Source organism: Phaseolus vulgaris, chromosome 8 (genome assembly GCF_051622355.1).
Source record: "Phaseolus vulgaris cultivar YP4 chromosome 8, ASM5162235v1, whole genome shotgun sequence".
Classification (NCBI taxonomy): Eukaryota; Viridiplantae; Streptophyta; class Magnoliopsida; order Fabales; family Fabaceae; genus Phaseolus; species Phaseolus vulgaris.
This window is the reverse complement of record NC_143505.1, coordinates 55,095,648-55,119,686: the sequence shown is the minus strand read 5'-3', so window position 1 is coordinate 55,119,686 and position 24,039 is coordinate 55,095,648. Positions and strand designations below refer to the sequence as shown.

At 30.0% G+C, this 24,039-nt stretch overlaps 1 protein-coding gene, 2 non-coding genes and 1 pseudogene across 3 annotated transcripts; all 4 read left to right on the top strand.

The window, feature by feature from the left end:
• The first annotated feature begins 1,740 nt into the window (after nucleotides 1-1,740).
• Nucleotides 1,741-1,811, top strand: TRNAG-GCC (transfer RNA glycine (anticodon GCC)). Its single transcript has one exon. It is a non-coding gene; the product is annotated as a tRNA-Gly (tRNA).
• Nucleotides 1,812-1,816: 5 nt separating this feature from the next.
• Nucleotides 1,817-1,902, top strand: LOC137827337 (small nucleolar RNA snoR114). Its single transcript, XR_011083728.2, has one exon. It is a non-coding gene; the product is annotated as a small nucleolar RNA snoR114 (small nucleolar RNA).
• A 435-nt stretch (nucleotides 1,903-2,337) lies between these two features.
• LOC137826256 (receptor-like protein 9DC3) lies at nucleotides 2,338-5,157 on the top strand. Its single transcript, XM_090294164.1, has 2 exons — nucleotides 2,338-3,595; nucleotides 3,809-5,157. Exons 1-2 carry the CDS (start codon nucleotides 2,338-2,340, stop codon nucleotides 5,155-5,157), a joined length of 2,607 nt encoding a protein of 868 aa, XP_090150290.1.
• Nucleotides 5,158-9,955: 4,798 nt separating this feature from the next.
• LOC137827072 (receptor-like protein 7) lies at nucleotides 9,956-12,788 on the top strand (annotated as a pseudogene).
• Nucleotides 12,789-24,039: the final 11,251 nt, after the last annotated feature.

Here is a 24,039-nt window from a genome sequence, read left to right as displayed (position 1 = left end):
AAAAAATCATTAATTAGAAATTAGCTCACTATATAAAATCTGAAAAATAATATCTATTTTATTAGCTATCTAGCTTACCAGGTAGTTTCTTACAAGCAACCTTAATATTAAAATACCAAATAAATACATACTAATGTGATCTCAAAAGCCAAGATAAGCATCTACTAATTTTTTAATTAAAATAAATAAATAAATTTAAATATAAATATTGTCTATATTTTTTTAATTATTTTAGAATAAATTAATAAATATTAACATATTTTATTTTTAGTACAATAAAAAGGATATAATCTTAGTATAAAAAATTTAATTCTATTAGTTATATATTATCATTAATTTTATTTTAATAAACATGTGATAATTTTAATTTTATTAATTATATATTATTATTAATTTTATTTTAATAAACATACGTGTGATAATTTACTAAAGACTAAATAAGTGTTCTTTTATATTATTATTAAAGAGTTTAAACAAAATGTTATCAACATCCCTGTTACTAAAGAATTTTCTATATGTGTATATCTCTCCGACCTATGTGGGCTTAGTCACATCCCTGTTATCAACATTTAGTGTAATTTCCTACATTAGTGCATATTACACAACATTTAGTGTAATTTTCTACATGAGTGCATATTACACCATGTGGATACAAATACAATCTATGATAGAATTGACACAATATTTTTTTATGAGCTTCTTCCATACAGTCAATTCCTTAGGATCAAATTTGTTGCAATTTTTTATAACATTTTGATCAAACTTTTGTTTAACTTTTTATACGAATACATCTTACAAATTTAGACGTAACTACAATTATTATTTCTTCAAAATATAAGTATTTTATATTTTGATAAATTTATGTAATTATGTATAGATATTACAATGTTTTTGATAATTTATGTTTTATTTTAAAAAAAAATTAATGAGACTTGCATTAATCATAAAATTATTATTATATTTTTTCTTTAATTCAAAATAAATTCTTTGATATAAAATAAAAATGTAAATATATGTTATACATAAGTTTAGATGAATCACTAAGAATGAAAAACTTGCACATATATATCATACATACAATTTACGCTTTTAAATAATAAAAAAAGAAATAGAAAAATCTACACACTAACATATTATGTATATATTTTAATAAAAAGTTACCACATAACATTGTAGCGTTACTGTAATTATTAGTATTTAAAATAATTTATATTATTAAAAAAATTATAAATTAATTTATAAATTAATGTCTAATCAACATCAAAGTTTTAACTCTAATTTTAGAATTTAAAATAATTGATAGCTAAAATCTTCCTAGTTAATTAGATTCCAATTATAAAAATTAGTTTATAAATTTTATTAATAATAAAAACTATTTTAAATATCAATATTTTTTTGTCTTTAAAATAATATTTAATTTAATAAATATAATGGATAATTATTTTTTATCTCTGAAATTGATTTTTATTTAGTGTATATAATTATTAGTTTTAAAACTTTTATTATCTGTTCAGACGTTTTTCTCTAAATATTCTCTTACTTTTCCAAGCTACAAATATAATTTTCTTCATAAAATAACACTAAAAATAAATTATTGATTTGAAGATTTATTTCTACTAGGTGAAATAATCTTGAGAGTTTAACTATTATATTTAATCATGTCAAATGAATTCAAGGAAACCAAAATAAATTTGATAAGGATCGAAATTATTAATAAGAGGGAAAATCCTACCAACAGAAGCACCAGTGGTCTAGTGGTAGAATAGTACCCTGCCACGGTACAGACCCGGGTTCGATTCCCGGCTGGTGCATTTCATAGCTATGACGAATCTGTGTCCACAGTGATGGATGGGTTCATCACACTCCTCTGATCCTCAGAAGATTCGTGACACATCTGAGCTTTATACTTTTTGCACTTTTTCTAACATCTCCTTCTAATCTCAACTTATTTGTTCTTTATCTATGTTTTTTTGTTTCTATATATTTAGATATAAGTTAATGTCAATGAAAAGTATTCAACCTTTGCTGTTGTTTTTATGTATTTGTCCTTTTTCTTTCTCTTTTATAATAATTAGTTACTTTCAATAAAATCATTATTTATTTCCCATAAAATTTATTTAAATTTTGGTTGCAGTAGTGTGATGGCTTGTTCTGTATGTCTTATTACATCCCAAAGTAGATAAAAAAATGGAGAAAGAGAAAATAATAAATTTGATTAATCCTAGGAGCCTCACCTAGCTTATAAATTAAAGTTCTTCCATGGTTGCATTCAAAGTCTTTTACTTGAAGATAAGAAAAACAAGAGGAAAAGTATTTTGTAGAAAGTTGTTCTCCCATATGGGGTGGTTTCTATTGGCCTATGTTATGCTTCATTTGCTGCTTTTAAATTTTCCTTCTTACACTTGTTCATGCAACCATCATGATAAATCTTCCTTGTTACAATTCAAAAACTCAATTACTGTCAACACTTCCCATTATTATTCATGGCTTGATGTCTGTTCCTCTTTTTCTTCCAAGACAGAATCTTGGACAAATGGAACAAATTGTTGCCAGTGGAATGGAGTCACGTGCGACATGTCTGGCCACGTGATTGCTCTTGACCTTAGCTGCAGTCATCTTCAAGGTCAATTCCATCCCAATAGCTCCATCTTTAGGTTAAGGCACCTTCAACAACTCAATCTAGCCTACAATGATTTTTCTGGGTCTTCACTATCTTCTGGAATTGGTGATCTTGTGAATCTCGTGTATCTAAATTTATCATACTCTGTGATCAGTGGTGATGTTCCCTCCACAATCTCTCACTTGTCAAAGTTAGTATCACTTGATCTCAGTGCTGTCTGGGGACTAGTTGATGATCCTATGCCCATATACTTGTCTATCAGAATGCATCCATACACTTGGAACAAACTCATTCACAATGCAACTAAGTTAAGAGAGATCCATTTAGATGGCATGAACATGTTTTCTATCAAAGAGAACTCTTTGTCATTGCTAACCAATCTATCTTCCACTTTGGTTTCTCTTAGTCTCTCAAACACCAACTTGCAAGGCAAGTTTCCAAGTGACATACTTTGCTTACCAAATCTTCAAAAACTAGATCTTTCATCTAATGCATGGTTAAGAGGTGAGCTTCCAAAATCTAACTTGAGCCTTCTGTTGAGGTACTTGGATCTCTCTGGCACTGCTTTCTCAGGACAAATTCCTAATTCCATAGGTCATTCGAAGTATTTCAACCATATCAGTCTTTCTAGATGCAAATTTGATGGATTGATTCCCTCATCATTGTTTCATTTGACTCAGCTTTCTCTTTTAGATTTATCAGATAATGAGTTAGTTGGCCCGATTCCACATACAATCACTCAATTTCCAAAATTACACACTCTGGGTTTAACTGCTAACAAGTTAAATGGGACAATTCCAAGTTGGTGTTATTCTCTTCCATCCTTGTCACGGTTGTTTCTCAGTGGCAACCAGTTCACAGGCTCAGTTGGTGAATTCTCGACTTATTCTTTAGAATATTTGTATCTCTCTAATAACAAACTGCAAGGTAATATCCCATATTCAATATTTGAAATGGAAAATCTTGTTGACTTGCGTCTGTCATCAAATAATTTTACTAGTTTTGTGGATTCTCACCGATTTTTAAAGTTAAAAAATCTACTTTTACTTGATCTTTCACACAATACTTTTATCTCTATCAACTTTGATAGTAGTGTTGAAATCTTACCAAACCTTCAATTCTTATATTTATCCTCCTGTAACATGAGTACTTTTCCAAAATTCTTAGAAATTCTTCAAAATATGGTAGTATTGGATCTGTCTAATAACAAAATTCGTGGAAGCATTCCCCAAGGATTTCGGGAGCAACTCTTGCACTGGAAGGACATTGAAACTATTGATCTGAGTTATAACAGGCTGCAGGGAGATCTTCCAATTCCACCCAGTGGTATAGAATACTTTCTAATCTCAAATAATGAGCTAACTGGGGACATTTCTTCAACAATGTGCAACGCAAGCTCTCTCCGTATACTCAACTTGGCTCACAACAACTTGATAGGACACATTCCACAATGCCTTGCAACATTTCCTTTTCTTATAGTGTTGGATTTGCAAGTGAACAACCTTTACGGAAACATACCTCAGAACTTTCCTGAGAAAAATGCATTTGAGACAATAAAGTTGAATGGCAACAGGTTCAAGGGACCATTACCACAATCTTTGGCTCACTGCACAAAGCTCCAAGTTTTGGACCTTGGAAACAATGACATTGAGGATACATTTCCCCATTGGCTGGAAACTTTGCAAGAGTTACAGGTACTTAGTCTACGATCAAATAAACTTCATGGTGTCATCACTTGTTTGGGTACCGAGCATCCATTTCCCATGTTGAGAATATTTGATGTCTCTAATAACAGTTTCAGTGGCCCTTTGCCAACATCATACTTTAAGAACTTTCAAGGAATGAAGAACGTGAGTGACAGCCAAACTGGTTCGTTATATATGGATATTCACGAATCCTATAATGATTCTATAGTGGTCGTAATGAAAGGTCAATACATGGAGTTGGTGAGAATATTGACTGCTTTCACAACTATTGATTTATCAGACAACATGTTTGAAGGAGAAATTCCAAAAGTCATAGGAGAATTGCTTTCCCTTAGAGGGCTAAACCTTTCCCACAATGAAATCACTGGTACCATTCCACAATCTTTGAGTAATTTGAGAAATTTGGAATGGTTGGATCTCTCACGAAACCAGTTGAAAGGTGAGATTCCCATGGCTTTGAGTAATTTGAATTTTCTGGCGGTCTTGAACCTTTCACAAAACCAGTTTGAGGGAATGATACCTAGAGGTGGACAATTTGACACATTTGAAAATGATTCATATGCTGGAAATTTAATGTTATGTGGAAACCCTTTGTCAAAACGATGCAATGAGGATAAAAAATTGTCACCACATTCAACACTTGATCATAAAGAATTAGGATTTGGGTGGGAAATTGTGGTAGTGGGATATGCATGTGGGATGCTCTTTGGAATCATCTTGGGCTCTCATTTATTCTTCACTGGAAAACCTCAATGGCTTGCCACACTCGTTGAAGTTGTGTTAAATGTAAGAGTGACAAAAACAAAAGGCATAAACCTTGCAAATCGCTAAGGAATTGACTAGTTTAAATTGGTTCTGTGTTTCTATTATGTTATATATTAATAGTATATTTTTTAAATACATGTTTACGATTCTAGTTTATATGTACATTATGCATTTTTGTTTATTATATAGTGTTCCTACTGGAAATGAATATGGGGAGTGCAACTCGCGAGATTAGGATGTTCCTGAGGATCGATCTTTGTTTGTAAAGAGGATATTGGCATAATACGTGGTGGTAGGAGACTGATAGAATTGACACTCTTGATATGTCTTTTTCTAGTCGAGCTGGTAGGGCCACCACCAGTGATAGTGTTGATTTCTCCCCAACCGATGCTAACCCCGGATCTCTCCTGGTTCTCTAGCTCTTGATGGGATTCCCCATCTCGTGTTGGGTGGTTCTTGCCTTGCTCTTCTCTGGGGTGTCAGTTCAGCACGAGCTTCTTGCTTTGTTATCGCGTCCTCGTCCTAACCTGCCCCTATCGTGACCTCGATTTGACCTCCTACAACGGGTGTTATCAACCCGGTAGATGAAACGGGGCCCTCGATCTAACAAGTTCTTCAAGGAGGTCTTTTACCTTGAAGCATTCTCTTGTGTTATGCCCCTGGTTTCGGTGGTAGCTACAATCCCCTAGGGGGTTGTTATAGGTTGGAGATGGTAGGTGAACCAGCTCCAAGTTGCAGGCCTCCTGTAGTACAATCTCCCTCTAGGCGTTTAGAGGAGTGTAGCTCTCAAACTTCCCTGACCTATTTCTTTTCTAACTAGGGAAGGTCATCGTGGTTGATGCCTTCATCGCCTTCTTGTAGGCGTCGACGTTCTCTTCAATGTTCATATACCTTGTCGCCCTAACCCGTAGTTGGTCCATGTCTTTCGGTGGCTTAACATACAACGTGTTCAAGAATTTCCTTGGACGTAACCCTACTGACAAGGCGTGCATGAACACTGTCGGATGTAGGTCGAGTATGTTCAGCGTGGCCCGGGAAAATTTGGCCATGTACTGTCTCAAGCCTCTAATAGCTGTCGTTTTGCTGTCACATTAAAATGATTCCAATGTGGACCTGTCTTACGTTGGAGAGATGATAGTGTAATCGTGGTCAGATGACCCCAAGTCGTCTCCTAGCAAATCCAATAGTGAAATTAGTAAATCAATGTTTAGAAAGTATCTGCAAGCAATACAAGTTAACAATAACAATAAAGATAAAAAGGGGTTGAGATAGTTCTACAAAAAATATAAAAGAGATTAAAATAGTAATTAAAAAGTGGTTGATCCCAAGTTCTTTCAGCGTTGAATTCTTCACAGGTTCTTTAAAAATTAATCTTTTCTCAATCATCCAACAGAGTTAAACTAGATTGAATATGCGTCAATCTTGTTCAATTGAAACTCACCAATAAAGCATGTGTCTACTAGTTTAATCAGTACCTACTTTGTTCCATGCGTATACTCTATGGGAATGTTAATCTCCTCTCTCTTGAATCATACGCTCAATAAATTAATCAGAACAATATGAAGTAACTAAGAAACCAAAGTTTAAAATAAGGAAGACTCTCAATCATGCATTCAAGTATAACCTCTCAGAAAAACCAGTTTTCCAGTAGATTAGAATATTATAACAACTACTATAGAGAATTAAAAAATGAATTTTTTATTGATCAAAACCTCAAAACTCAATGGGAAATTACAAAGAATCAATCAAAAAGGTTTAGCCTTCCATGCTAAGGCGAAACAAAAGAATTACAAAGAAGAAAATAAACTAAGAAAATCCTATGAAGCTCTCCCCTTTCTCCTTAAGGCTTATGTCTTTTTATAGGTTTTTTTGCTCCAAGGATCTTGGGAAAATATTTTGGTTTAAATTTTGTTAACATTCTCTCAGTTTCCAACTTTCCAGAATTCTTGTATTTTGCAGAAGATTTGTTTCCAATTTTGTTTATGAGATATTGTACATTTTATTTTCTCCTATTTCTCTTTAAAATTTGTTTTATGTTTTGATTCAAAGAAGCAAGTTGGACTTTTGCATATTTGGCTCATTCACAAAGGTAGACACTTCCTTCAAACTAATATAAAAAACACAAAATTTACACAAAAAATAGTTAAGGCCCAAATAAACCCAATTATATGAATTTGAATTAAAAGAATGAATTTATTTATTATTATGGTCAATAATTTATGATTAAAACTATTGATTGTGAATAAATATATGTTTATCACCCCCCCCCCCCCCCCCCCCCCCTTTCCTTGTATCATGTTGTGCAAGGATGCTAAGGTTGTGATTATGGGCTTACAATCTGCAAATCGAGTCAGGAATCGGCCACACGAACTCAAAAGAGTCAACCAGGGCTACCCTTGCCAGAGTGGTGGGGAACAGCCTGCAATGCACGACCATATTTTTCGAGAACAAGTGAGCATGTGCCATTTAGGCCTTAACGTAGGCCTTAGGATCGGAGGTTCCCGAGTACTTCTCCAAATTGGGCCACCACGACCTCCGAGCTAACTGGGTGCCCATGACCTCGTTGGTAAATGGGTGGAAACCCTTCAAATTCGCCTTCATTTGCGGTTAATCAGTGGATTGTGAACCGCCTTGAAGGTTGGTGCTCGTGTCCCCATCTTTCCTGCCCCGTTGTACCCTGAGCGGTGCTTGTCAGGGTCCTCCTCCAAGATGATCTCCTAGTGTGAGTGCGGGACGCCGATTTCTCCCAAAGAGAGGAGTTCTTAGGGGAGTTTCGCTGGGACTCTACAATATGGCCCGAATATTCAAGGTCTTCCTGAGTGTGATCACCATCCCTGCAGGCCATCTGGTCCTGCGGTGCTAGCAACTCTACCCTGTGTTGTTCTTTCAGGGACACCATGTCCTGCTCCATCTTTTCCTACATTTGGCCTAGGGTGTCCCTCATGGTTCTATGCAAGTTTTCCTCACTCCTTCGGAGGAAAGCCTCGAGTTGTTGGTTTGTGTTATCTTGTTGGAAACTTATGTTAAGAGTGTATGTCTAGTTGTTATGGTGGTCTTGGAAAAAAAATTGTCAGACCCCACGGCGAGCGCCAAATGTTTCTACCAAAAATGAATTCCAGGAGTGCAACTCGATGAGGACAAGATGTTTCTCAGGGAACAAGCTTTCAGTTAGTCTTCGATGAGAGAGGGAGGTTCACCTGAAAATGGTTTTTCGATGCTTAGGTCAGTAGGAGCACAAAAATGATAAGTTCTTAACAATATGAGAGTTAAGAGTATGAGATAAAATAGATTATACTTCTTAAAGAGTGCATATTTATAGGTTCATTAGGTGGTATCCTATGTGTTAATAGTTACGAGTCCTTTAGATTGACCACATAACTGTTATTTATTATTCCATAAATAGTCACTCATCATTTAAGACTCATTGATTAGGCCGTTTTGTTCATAATGCTCATTAGTTGCCTCGATCTCTTAGACGTATCTCAACCTTTGGACGGGTAAGTACATTATTATAGTAATTATATTTTCTTTATTTTGTTTTATAATTTATTGAAGTTGTACTGTAATAAGGTAAAACATATACAAGAAAATATTAAAAATACTACGTTATACATAAGTGAAAAATACATAAAATTTTAAACACCTTTCATTATTTAGCAAGATTAACCACCTTTAAAAATTGGATTTTAATTAATCCAATTCTGGAGTTCATACTACATTCCCAAATTCTTAAAAAAACATAACCTAAAAGCTTAAAAATATTTTATTTTTCAAAATAAATGTGAGATCATATAAAAATGTGATTATTGCAGTGGTGCAAACACATTGTTGACGTGCGTGTATCATGTGTGGTGTGAGAAACATTTAAAAGTCTGAACCATAATTTTCATGTTCACAGTGAGAAGACTTTACGCTGTTAGACTATAAATGTTAAATGCTGAAAACATATATAGAACCCGTTCACACATTGTCTTATTGACAAGGGTAAAATAGTATTTTTATATTATATTTATTCTCACAGCCATTTTTAAATTATATTTTCGTTAGACATCGTAAATTAATATTTCGTATTTATTGTATTGTTAAGATTTTATTATCAAATTTTTAATAATAATGGATTAATTTATTTATCAAAATAATTTAAATTTAACTCATTTGTGCTTAGATTGTTTTATGAAACCGGAAAAACTCATCATCACCACAAAAAATCACCGTCCCTACATATTACATAATATCTGGCATTCGCTTTAAGGTTAAATAAGATTTTAATAACTCTAAATTTGTTTAATATTTTTTTAGTAAATATTAACACATGGACATCGTTCATTAAAAATAATATAATAATTATTACAATCAAAATTTTGTACTTATTAAATATTAAAAATGAAAAATGCCGAAATTTTGTTTAAAGTATATTTCCAGATTATTTTGGAGAAGCATTGACTATGAAATTTCTAATCATGCATAACATGGTATTTGTGAGTTGTCACTATTGTATTAGAAAGTCTTTAGTTCTTTATATGGAGCTAGGCTTGGAAATTTCAAACATACTACTTCCCCTTTCTAATTGATTTCGTATAATATAAATTAAATTAAGTATTATTATTATTTTTGTAAATTAAAAAAAAATATCGTAAAAATGACAAGAACCATAGAAAAAGAAGAGTGGTTTAACAAATGGCTTGCTTTCAAATAGCACAGCCTCTTATAAATAGACTTTTAAGGAAGTAAGATGACCATATATAATTCTAATTCATTCCCGTATAATACGAAATTTATTTTAAGTATTATTATGTTTTTGCAAATTTAAAACAGTCCAGCTTCCTATAAATAGATTAAACTTGATGGATTGGTTGCAACAAAAATGGGTTGCCTTATGCTCAAATACTTGATCATCTTCGAGTGCTTACTACTTCATTTTCCTGTTTACAATTGTTTGTTGTGCAACCCTGATGATAAATATGCCTTGTTGCAATTCAAACATTCATTTCTGGTTCTCAACTCTTCACTTCGTCTTTTTCCTGATTGCTCTCAATCTTCACTTAGAGAATCTTGGAACAACATCAGAGATTGTTGTGGGTGGGATGGGGTCACGTGCGACTCCAGGTCAGGCCACGTGATTGGCCTCGACCTTACCTGCAGTGATCTTAGAGGAGAGTTACTGGGTTCCAATAGCTCCATTTTCAGGCTAAGACACCTTCAACAACTCAACCTTGATTATAATGATTTCTCTGGATCTTCAATACACTCTGCCATTGGTGACCTTGTCAACCTCACCCATCTAACTTTGTCTGGCTCTGGAATCACTGGTGATGTTCCCTCCACAATCTCTCACTTGTCAAAATTACTATATCTTCATTTCAATACCATCGACTTATTACTACTTAATGATCCCACCACAAGCTACTCCAGAATGAGACTTCATTCATGCACTTGGAACAAACTCATTCAGAACGCAACTAATTTAAAAGAGATATTTTTAGGAGGAGTGAACATGTCCTCTGTCAGAGAGAGCTCTTTGTCATTGTTGACCAATTTGTCATCCTCTTTGGTTTCTCTATATCTCTTGGACACCCAAATCCAAGCCAAACTTCCAACTGACATCCTCCGTTTACCCAATCTCCAAGAAATAGATTTGTCATACAATGAAAACCTAAGAGGTCAACTTCCAAACTCCAACTGGACTACTCCTCTGAGATTCTTGTCTCTCTCTTCAACTGCTTTCTCAGGATACATTCCCGATTCCATAGCCCACTTGAAGTCTCTTAGCATACTATCTCTTTCGGGTTGCAATTTCAATGGATTTCTTCCACCATCATTATTTAATCTAACTCAACTTTATATCTTAGATTTATCAGATAATAAATTAGTTGGCCCCATTCCGACCCATATCACGAAACTCTCCAAATTAGTCGTCCTAAATTTGAATCATAACATGTTAAATGGACTAATTCCTCGTTGGTGTTATTCTTTGCCTTTCTTATTGTTTTTGGATCTTACTGACAACCAACTTGGAGGGTCAATAGGTCAATTCTCAACTAATTCTTTGCAATGTTTGTTGCTTTCTAATAACAAATTGCAAGGTAATTTTCCAAATTCAATATTTCAACTCCAAAAATCTTAACTATTTGAGTTTATCATCAACGAACTTGAGTGGTATTGTGGACTTTCACCAATTTTCAAAGCTTAAAAATTTACATATTTTGGAACTTTCTCAAAATAGTTTTCTCTCTATAAACTTTGAAAATAATTTTGACTACATCTTACCCAACCTTCAATACTTGAATTTATCTTCAAGTAAACTAAGTAGTTTTCCAAAATTCTTAGCACCAATGCAAAATCTGCAAGTTTTAGATCTTTCTCATAACAGAATTCGTGGAAACATTCCCAAATGGTTTCATGAAAACCTCTTGCGCTCCTGGAAGAACATTAGTTCCATTGATCTCAGTTTCAACAAGTTGCAAGGACATCTTCCAATTCCACCAAATGGCATTGAAATCTTTTTAGTCTCAAATAACGAGCTGAGTGGGGACATTTCTTCAGCATTGTGCAACGCAAGCACCCTTTTTGTACTCAACTTGGCTTGCAACAACTTGACAGGGCTTATTCCAGAATGCTTGGGAACATTTCCTTCTCTTTGGGCGTTGGATTTGCAAAAGAACAACCTTTACGGAAGCCTACCTCATAACTTTTCTAAAGGAAATGCCTTTAAGACTATAAAGTTGAATAGAAATCAGTTGGAGGGACCTTTACCACAGTCTTTGGCTCACTGTACAACACTTGAAGTTTTGGACCTTGGAAACAATAACATAGAGGATACGTTTCCTTATTGGTTAGAAACTCTACCAACTTTACAGGTACTCAGTTTACGGTCTAATAAATTACATGGTGTCATCAATTCTTTTGGTACCAAACTTCCATTTCCCAGGTTGAGGATTTTTGACATCTCCAATAACTGTTTTACCGGACCCTTGCCAGCTTCATACATCCACAACTTTCAAGGAATGATGAATGCAAGTGACAACAAAGCTGGTTTGAAATATTTGGGTAATGGTTCATATATTGATTCAATAGTGATTGTAATGAAAGGGCAATACATGGAGCTGGAGAGGATATTGACTGTTTTGACAACCATTGATTTATCAAATAATATGTTTGAAGGAGAAGTTCCGAAAGCCATTGGAGAGTTGCATTCTCTCATAGGGCTTAACCTTTCACACAATAGAATCACTGGTACCATCCCACTTACATTGGCTAATTTAAGCAATTTGGAATCATTGGATCTCTCATGGAACCTGTTGAAGGGTGAGATTCCCATGGCTTTGAAAAATATGAATTTTTTGGAGGTATTGAACCTTTCACAAAACCAGTTTGAGGGAGTGATACCAACAGGTGGACAATTTAACACATTTGAAAACAATTCCTACGTTGGAAATCCAATGTTGTGTGGAATTCCTTTGTCAAAAGCCTGCAATGGGGATAAAGAAAGGGAAACACGTCCAACAGTTGATGAAGAAGAATCAGGATTTGGGTGGAAATGCGTTGTGGTGGGTTATGCATGTGGGATGATGTTTGGAATAATATTGGGTTATAATGTATTTTTTGTTGGAAAACCCCAATGGCTTGCAAGACTTGTTGAAGTCGTATTAAATGTGATACTGATAAGAACAAAGAACAGAAATCGTGCAAATAGTTAGGGAAGAGATTAATTTAATATAGTTTTTATCAGTACTTCTTTTTATTTTGTAAAACAAGAATAAAATCACAATAAAATCACAATTGGAATTGTTTTTTTATGGTTTACTACGAAGTCGTACTAAGGACCAACTCTGTATTAGCTTTTTTCTACCCAGCTCTCTATTAACTAACACATAATAATAGTTCAGTTAATATAATAGTATTCTATCATGTGAAAAAGTATTTCTCTATTAATTACATTTTAATTACAATTTTTTATTTGGAATCTTAATTGAGTTGAACCACCTTTCTCTGTTATTTCTCCATGTCATATTTAGAGTAGATGGCACTCCTTTTCTCTCCATATGTTGTTATTTATTGAATTTTCATTTCTATAGCAAACATCATTTTCTCTTATGGTTGAATATCATTAGTTTAGTTTACTCTCACTTTTGGATGTAAGGGACATTGATAAAGGACAAGAAATGTGTTGATAAGACAATACACTTTTCAAAATTCATAAACACATAATATAACTTTAAAAATGCAAATGTAAATTAATTACATATTCTTTTAAACATTATCGAAATAAAAAGTTATGAAGCATTGTGATTATAAATTACTTTATATATATATATATATATATATATATATATATATATATATATATATATATACACACACGTAGAAATAACACTACCAATCTAAATAGTGTTTACATATTTTATATTACACATATTTTTATAAGTTTTTTTAAAATAATTTAAAAGTTTGGATACTTAACCAACATGAATAAAGTATCCAAAAACATCAGTATCTAATACTTGAAATATATATATATATATATATATATATATATATATTGATGGTTTAAATATGCTATCTATATGTATCAATAAATATCTTAAAATATCAAATTTGTATTAGACACAAATAGTTAAAATAAATTAAAGTTAAATATTTCATAGGTTACCTATTATTTCTCTTTTCATTTAGTAAGGAAGCATATATTGATTGTGTTCTAAGTGAGATTGTACATAATAAATCGATGAAGACACCAACTCATTATATCATCTTACATATAGAACTTTTCTTTTTGTAATGATTAGTTAAATTTTCATGTTCATTTGATACTTATTAAAATATTGATTTTTTTGTTTCTCGGTTAATGAATTATTATCTCCCTTAGTGGAGAGAAAATTGTTTACTCCTTAGTCCATCTTTTAGCTTTATATCTGGACAAGAAATTTTACAATTTTTTTACAAATATATATTAATTTTAATTATTTTTATTTCAGAGTATTTAACTTTTAAAATGTTTTATTTCATAAAAAAATTCAAATTTATTGAATTTAAATTTACTTGTTTGAATAGAATATTTCAATTACACAAAATATAAAATATATTTTTAGTATTAAATAATATTAAATAAATAAAAAAAATATCAATCAATAATGTTTTTCAATTGATATTGATTAAGATTATTTTTTAATTGAAATCTACTAAGATTTTTTTCAAGTTACATTGACACTAGCTTTTCTTTATTAAAAATCAGATAAGGTTATTTTTAGATGATATTGATTACAATTTAATGGAAAACAAAAATAGTTTCAGCGATAATTACTGAAAAAATAACTTCTATCAATGATGATTGAAAAAATCTTAAATAAATAATTAATTGTTATAAACAATAATAGATTATATTTGAGTGAGTCTATTAACTTATATGAAAATAATTGATTAAATGAAGCAGAAAGTATCAAAACCCTTATTCTACCTATTAAATAGGTGAATGAATTATGCTTAAATTAATTATTTGACTTTGTTTAATGAATTACATCTAATTTATCATCCGTAGAGGTTTATGAACTCAATTGAATTATCATATATTGTAATGGATGTTTAAAATTCTTGATGAATGATAAACGGGTTGATAGTAATGTATAAAACATCTTTATTTGTATAACTATCTTATCTTTAAATGGTATTGGATTTCCAAAAATAATTTTGAGAGTAAGATAAAATATGATAGAAAGATAGAAGGGAACACCACGAAAAAATTGTTAAATAAAAATTTAGAAATAAAAAATAATTAATTGTTATATTGACTGAATTGGATGTTATTTTATATATTAAAAAAACTATTAGTATCTAAATTAATTTCTATTATTAATAAATGATTTTCAAATTAGTATCTAATTAACTACTAAAATTTTAGAGACCAACTTATCAATAGAATCTAATTTAATTAATATAATAATTATATTGTACATTTTAAAAAATTAAAACCATTATATTAAATTGTTTTATATTGAACTTTAAAAAAATTGAAATGACGAACTTTTTATAATCTGAAAAATGGAAAATTTTTTGCTTTTAATATAAAAACTACAAATATGATTAAGTCTTTAATTATTTTTTAAAATCTGAAAGATAGAATAAGCGAATACCTGCGCACATCGAAACATGAATAAAGAAACAGTATATTAATATCATGAGTCCTATTTTCTTAAAATTAATAAATTAAGTTTCGTGAGTTCAGTATTCAAACTTTTTTCGTAACATATTCAAGCTTCGATACAAATAAATGGATAACAAAAGAAAAACTACATTCTATTTTTGGTTGGATTTTAATTAACCCAATTCTCCAGTGCAGTGGTGCAAACACATTGTTGACGTGCTTGTATCATGTGTGGTGTGAGAAACATTTAAAAGTCTGAACCATAATTTTCACGTTCACAGTCAGAAGACTTTACGCTGTTAGACTATAAATGTTAAATGCTGAAAACATATATAGAACCCGTTCACACATTGTCTTATTGACAAGGGTAAAATAGTATTTTTATATTATATTTATTCTCACAGCCATTTTTAAATTATATTTTCGTTAGAAATCGTAAATTAATATTTCGTATTTATTGTATTGTTAAGATTTTATTATCAAAATTTTAATAATAATGGATTAATTTATTTATCAAAATAATTTAAATTTAACTCATTTGTGTTTAGATTATTTTATGAAACCGGAAAAACTCAACATCACCTCAAAAAATCACCGTCAACATTTAATAAATAGATAAATCTGATTTTGATAATAATTTTATTATTTTCAAAATAATAACATTAAGTTATAACTATCATGGTATAATATTTGGAAATATGTTTTTATGAAATATTGTAAAAATTAACAGATAAACATCGTTAATTAAAAATATACTATTAGATATTGAGATGTCGAATCACACACCTCGAAACACAATCTAAATAAACCATTAATCCTAAACTCACGATAACTTAACCTTTCGACAAGTTTGATATACTTCTAAATTAATATTATAAAATATCACAACCAATTGAACTTTTAGACTGGGCAAATTAACACCTGTATAAGGTTAATTATAAATAAAATTTGATTACTCTTTAAAAGCATAATTAAGAAAACACTGGCCAAAAATAATCCCTCCCCAAAAAATGGCCCATGACAAAACTATGTGTATCTTTCATGGATTTAAATATGCTATCAATAGTATCAATAAACAACTTAAAGTATCAAATATGTATTACTGAGATGAGATTGTACATAATAAATCGATAAAGACACTAATTAATTATATACTAACACAAAACCTTTTTTTTGCAACTATTAGTTAATTTTTCTTTTTCATTGATACTTGCTAAGATATTGCATTTGTTTCACTGTTAATGAATTATTAATTCTCTCCCTTGATTAGTGGAGAGAAAAAATGTTTACTCCATAGTGCATCTTTTAACCTTCTGAACAAAAAGAATTATGATTTTAAAAATTAAATATATTAATTTGAATAAAAAAAATTCAAAATTATTTAATTTTAAAATATTTTATTTCATAAAACATTCAAATTTATTGAATTTAAATTTACTCGTTTGATTAGAATTTTTCAATTAAACAAAATATAAAAAAAAAAATTTAGTATTAAATAATATATTAAATAAATAAAACATTTTTTTTTGTCTATGTTCGTTCAGATTATTTCTTAATTAAAATTTACCAAGATTTTCTTTATTAACATCATAACCTAATTAAAAAATGATGATTACTAAAAAATAACTCGTGTCGATGATGATTGAGAAATAACTTATTCTGCTGATTTTAGATTAAGTTTTAATTTTAACTTCACATAACAATAATAAATATAATGTTTATTATAAAATTGTCATTGAACCGTTTTTTTTAATTTGTTAATGCTCTATTACAGTTTTATCCGTAAAAGACATTAATCAGTTGGAGGATGTTCTAACACCCCATAATTTACATATAATTATTACAATAAAAGTTATATCCATTTCTATATAAACTTGGAGTTTTTCAAAACATTCATAATACATGATTAAGATTTATAGAAATATAAATATTTACATATCTATAGCTCAAAATAAAACTCTGAAACCTTTAAGACTCTCTTGCACCCGTATGGTCATCTGCTCGTATACATAGTACAGTCATCGTAGTTCAAACACAACACGAAAAGCAAGGATAAGCTAGTGCAAAGAAAATCCATAACATAATTCATGAAAATAGAACCAATTTAGACTAATAATTTATAAACATTTCTTTAAATGATTTCATGTAAAATTTCAATACTAATTTCATCATTCATATAGACCACACATGGATCTATTTTCAATCATAATCATTGGATTTCATTTCAATCCCACTTCGTCTTCCGAAAAACTCATTAAGTATGCCCCTACCAGAGATTAACACCTGATATAAAGATTATCAGCGAATCCAATAGAAAGGATTAGGGTAAGTTCAAACATCCAATACCGAGTGTCTACAGCGGGATCCAGTGTGTATGAACTTCCTCTCAGCTTCTCACCACCTAATATCTTAGTCTACATGACTTAGATCATTAGTGAAACCAGAGGATCTCCGTTAAACATAGACTTTTCATACTTAATGTACCAGCAAACAACAACTCATACATTATCCTAAATGTATGAGATCAATTTCATACAATTTACATCATTCATATATAATACATATCATTCAACCATATAACATTTAAATATTCATATCATTCAAGAACATTTCCAATATCAAAAACAATATTTAACTATCAAAATATAATATTTATAAAGTTTAAATAATATATAAACAAACACAATATATAAACAAACAACATCTGCAAGAGAAATTGAATATTGGGACCACGTCCCCTCCACATCCAAATCTTTTAACCTAGGGTTCTATTAAAAATTAAATTTAGTTTCCCTTACCTTAATTGCTTGCTTTTCAAACAACTTCTATAATTTTATCCCACTGTCTGAATAAGTTTCAAGATTTACGGGCTTAATGCAAGTTATCTAAATAGAACAAAAATTCAGTATATAGTAGAATAAGTTGAGAGGATTAAACTTCTCAACTGACCTCACCAAGATTGATAATTAAATCATAAGGAAAAACAGAAAACAAAGGATCTTAGAGCAAAAATGAACTTACTCTATTTGAAAATCTGATCGGGTAGAAATGTTCCTTAACTTCTCTGCTACAACGTGGTCCGAGCAAATTCTAAAATAGATGAGGTATGAAGTGAGAAATTAAGACAAAAGGGAGAAGAAAGAAGTTGGTAGAGAGAGAAAGTGATTTGGAAGAAAGAAGAAGAAAGTGATGGTGTAGGGTGAGGAAAAAACGCTGTTTTTTTTAGTATATAAACTGTTTTTGAGTTTAATACATAACTATGTGTTGTATATTGATAAAACATATTATATAAAAAACAGTTATGAAATTTACTTTTTTAATATTATATGAAGAATAGTTATGAATTAATTTTGTAGGCGTTAGAAATGTGTGAAGAAAAGTTTTGTGCAGGTAATTGCAATGAGTAATGGGTGTTGTGATTGTTAATGATGGGCTATAAAGAAAGGACAATTCACAAGAAAGGAGGTCCATTCAGTTTTCTTGTCTCTCTATTAGCTCTCTCTTTTCTCATTTCCCTTTCTTAATTCAATCATTTCTTCAACACTTTGGGCCATACTGGTCCACAACCTCCCAGCCCATGCCCCCAGTTTATGTCACTCAATTGGGCCTCCCAAGTCCCAACTACGTAATACACTGTCTCCTAACTACATCAAATCTCGTATCATCATCAGTGCATCATGCTTTTTATGAAAACAAAACCATTATGTTATACCAGTCAAATCTTTCATAAAATAATGTTCTTGGCAACATTATTTAAGAAAACAAAACTTTACATCTTTTATTCAGGATAACATTTAACGTTATCAATAAATTTCTGTAATCTTTTTTAATTAAATTTTAAGGGTTATTTCGATTGTTAAACGTGTTTTTTAAATTAAAAAGTGTCTCTTTATTTTGATTTTTTTTCTTTTAAAACACCTGTATAAAAATAGTAACAAATATTTTTATTCTATTTTTATTATCCTATATATAAACTCGTAGAAAACAGAAAAAAATACAAATAAAGTATGTTTTTATAATTACAAGTAAAAGTAAAAAAGATAGAACATCTTTCTTTATTATAAAAATATGTAGCAGGAGATAGTGTTAGAGTCTAAGATAGAAAACATTTTCTAGACGCAAAGCGTATTTTCAGGAGTTGTTTAAAGAGACTGAAGAACTATTTTTCTCTTTTCGGTCAATTTTTTTTTATAGTTCTCCTTTTTAATCAAATAAAAGAGTGTAAATTGTTTAAGGTAGTGTCTTAAATTATTTTATATTTAATATAGACTCTTTATTGTATCAAAAGTCAAAAAATTAGAATATAAATATGATTAGTCAATCCAAATTATTTTCCATCAATTTAATTATAATCTCAGTTAAATGTTATTGATATATTATTTGTAAACAAATATTAATTAAAAAGAGCAATAAGTAAAAAGGAAGTTTTGTTGTGCAATAATTAAAAAAAATAAGGATAAAATGAGGTTCCAAGTCCATTCATTTTTAAATTCTTTATTAGTTGTTATATGATTTCTATCCATCCAAATTTTCAATCAAAATCAAATTTAATCAAAGTTTCAATCAATTCCAATAGAATATAACTAAAAAAACAAAGGTGTACTAATACCTCACTCGTATCTCAGCTTCTACTCATAATATTTTAGTTATTTAACTCTTGAATTTAGCAAACATATTATTGTTCAAAATAAATAAATAAAACAAAAAATTCAATTAAAAAATAAAACGGAATTATCAACTAACGTTCAAACACAATTTCAATAACAAAATTAGAATTTAAAAGATAAAACCGTTTAGCACAATCAATCTATTATAGAAATTGAAGAACAAATGTGAATTTCACAAAACCTTATAATTCAATGTTAGATCATAAGATAATCAATTCACTAAAGTTTAGGCTTTCATGTAAATACAAAACTAAGATAATTTATAAAGAAAAAAAAAACTAAAAAAACAACGCAACTAGATTATAATCTTCCCCTTGCTTGTATACATTTATAAGTTTAAGTTTCTTTTCCTTGTAGGTTTCGAATTCAAAATTTGTTTCAGTTCTAATATTATATTTTTCTCATATTTGTTTTTTAATTTTCAAATTTTGTTAATTTGTTTCTAAATCTATTTTAAATAAACGAATTGGACTTTGACTAATGAAGTCCACGTGCATCAGTGGAGCAAATTATTCCATAAGATCATCTATTGCAACAAGAATTGGTGAATTCTTCCTCCACTTCCACATTAATTATGAAAAGTCGATTTTAACATTTTTAAGAGTTTAAATAACTCCAAATGAAGCATAACCCCACATTTTTAAATAACCTTAACTCTCGCACCCCCATACTTCCCTTTCAACATATCTCTTTTCTAGCCACAACACTTCCATTATCTTTAGTTGTAGTGTTTGAGAGAGAAATCTCATCATTTGAGCGTGTAAAAGAGGGTTGATAATAAGATATGTTGTATTTCACTTTTACACCTTGTTGGTTCTTTTTTGGATTTTGTGGCTTCCAAAAACATGAAAAAAAAAGATAATGAAAAACACCGCTACCACTAGTAAAAGCAATACAAAACTTATCTCAATTATCAACGTTCACCGTCACCCATCACAAACAACCATCACCACCACCCCTTGTAAATGAAAAGAAAAGTAACACACTCTCTCCAACATACTCGGGAAGACATTGCTGAAATTAAAAGAAAGTATGAAAGTGCAAGGGGAAGATATGAAGGTGCAAGAAGAATTTGTCCAAGAATTAGATTGTATACAGCATAGAAACACCGTTAAAGCCCAAATAAACCCAATCAGATAAATTCCAATTAAAAACATACAATTATAGTCCAAGAAAACTAATATTAAATGTTAAAGTTTTAATATTAAAAATAGAAAGTATTGTATTAATATAATATAATATCATTTGTTATTTTAATAAAAAGTTGTTCATATATATATATATATATAACTTCTATCATCAGAGAAGTTTTTAAGTGATATTTTACTATTATAAAAATATTATTATTTATTTAATTATGGCTTTCTGATGTATAACCTGCAATATTTATTAATTAATTCGGTGTAAGATGTGATTTGAGGTTGCTAAATGTCGTTTTATGAGTTTATTTATTTCCAATAAATTATTTTTTCTTAGCTAACAAAATACGTTATTATTAAAACTTGTTATTATGTATCTATAAGTTGTTATTTAATTATTTTATATTTAGGCGTAATTGAAAACCTTATTGTTTTGTTTAACTATGACGTAAAAAGTAAGTATATCTTTTAGATTAGACAAATCTTTACTTACAAGTCCATTATTTTTTCATGTTGCGGTTATATTAATCTTTAATTATTACTTTTTTACAGTTAATCATCCTATTTAGAATCCCAACTTACTAAAATTATATAAAAGAAGAGTTACATACTTTATAAATTTCTATCTTCCATTTATTATCTAAATAATTTTATGGATACATGGTTTTTTGGTGATATGTCTTCTAAATTTTTGTTGTGTAGTATGAAAAGAAATATTACAGGCTTTTGTTAAATAGAAGTCCCATCATATACAAGTTATAAAAGGTTTTACATTAAAGTCGATAAGCTATGATTTTTAAACACATTTGCATGATCTATTATTTGAATTTATTATATCAAAAGTATTATGTGAATATAATTAATGTAATATTTATAACAGAAATTACAAATTTTTCACCGTTTAATATGTAACAATATAATTTTTTTATGGTTCAATTAAAATAAAATCTTGATGTTCATGTACTCTACACTGTTTAATAGGCACTTGACAATGGAAACAATAAACATATTCATTAATTGAAAACTTTAAACTTATCTCAATAACTGCTTTCAACATTTTATCACGTGGGCCCGGGTTTATTTGAAACGTTAAACCTTATACCAACGATCAAGGGATGTGTCACTGTAAAATCAAAATTCTTCAGAATTAAGTCTCAATAATACAATAATTGTCAAAAATTAAAAACTTATATAAGAGAGGTCACAACTTAAATTAAAATAATAGAGTTGAAGTTACTTAGATAAAGAGTGTTCAAATATAAAATTTGATGACTATTATTGTACAAGTTTAACTGTACACATCTTCAACTGAATTAAAAATTATGTTCGGTTTAACTTTTAATGTGCAACTTTACACGTTTCTTGTTTTTTTAATTAGAGTTTAATTTCAAAAACCCTTAGTCTTAAAAAAACAATTTTCTTACCATAAACTATATGTATATTTTATGGAAGGCAATCATCACTGAGTCAAATAAAGTTAATATGAATCACAAAACTAACTTTATAAATATTTTGAACAATTAATAAGAATATTTGAATTCAAGCTCACTATTTAAGATTAAATAAGCTTTCTTTTAATTATTTAAACGTGGAGTATCAAAATATCTTTTTTTTTTAAAAAAAAAACCTCTCATTTTGGCTGGCCATGGCTTTTTAAACTGTTGTAGTGAATTAACAAAAGCAAAAAAAAAAAAATAGTAGCCGTTATGAAAAGAAAGGAAACGTCAAAGACACAGTATCTTCTTCTTTCTATAATACTCTCTCTCCGACCCAACCTCCTCGTGCCATGTGCAGCCAACCAAACATAATTTAATGTCAGAATTTTATTAATTCAAAATCCTAATTGTTTTATTTTAATTTTGTTTCATATTCCCTTACCATCATAGGATCATGTTATAAAAGGTAAAATAACAAAACTAATTGGAAAATATTCACTGTATTAGAAAAAGTAATTGTAATTTGTAAAATATCTTTTCACCATATGTTCATGAAATGATCCAAATTTGATTCACTGTTTTATCAATCCAATTTTCTTTTAGTTAAAGCTTTTGTTTTCAATTGCTTTTCATTATTTTACATGCAGGATTTATTATATACAGTGAATGGTCGACATGGTGTATATGAGTAGGCACGAATCTTACCTCACCTGACTAAGACGTGCCGCTACAAATTATAAATCCTTAACGCACCCCTTTGAAAAGAAATGCCATAAAGTTTGTAACTTTTGCTAATTGCTGACTTTCTGGCTTTTGGGTTTTCTCCCTGTGGTCGGTTGAACTAACAGTGGCAGTGTGATCATCTCAATTGCGTTGAAAAACTACTCCTTTCGTTTTTACCTTTTTGTTTCAGTTCGTTTTCTCCCGTCTTTCATTTTCTATTCGGAGAATTTGTTGTGGCAGACAAGGTAATGTACCCCAATGGAGTGGATCTATTGTGTAGTAATATTCAAGGACATTTTTTTTTTCATTGTGTTTTAGTTCCTTTGGTTTCCAATGCTGAATTTTTCTGGGTGCTGAACTCTGTTTTCTGTTGATTGGTGGCTAAGATGGTTAGAAGAACAAAATATGTCATTAAGTTTTGGCTTTAATTTTTGGTTTTGCATGGAAAATGGGAATTCAGAATCATGATCGGTTATGCCTAACAGAAAGACATTCTTTTGTTTAGAAGTGGATTATAGTTTGACCACCGAGAGATTTTGGGGTAGAAGGGTTGATTGTTACTTCCTCACTTGATTATGACTTTGGGTGAAAATTTGGGGAAGAGAAAACTTCATTTGACTGTGACTTTTCAGCCTCTCCCACTTGACAACTTTTTTTTTTTAATATTATGGTTCTGTTTTTGTCTATATCATCACATGAAAATCAGTTTTACATCAGTTCTTATTTCAAATCGGATGTTAAATCTTCATGTCATTGTCTGCTTTGTCTTCCACCTATCACTGCTGCAAAATAAGGTTGTACTTTTAAGTTCAAAGCTTATAAAGAAATGGTGTTGATTTTGACAT

Excerpts from the sequence above, each read along its gene's own strand:
- LOC137826256 (XM_090294164.1), top strand. The coding sequence starts at position 2,338 with ATGGGGTGGTTTCTATTGGCCTATGTTATGCTTCATTTGCTGCTTTTA. Across the intron at positions 3,596-3,808 it reads GGAAAATCTTGTTGACTTGC|TATTGGATCTGTCTAATAAC; the intron begins GTCTGTCATCAA and ends AAAATATGGTAG.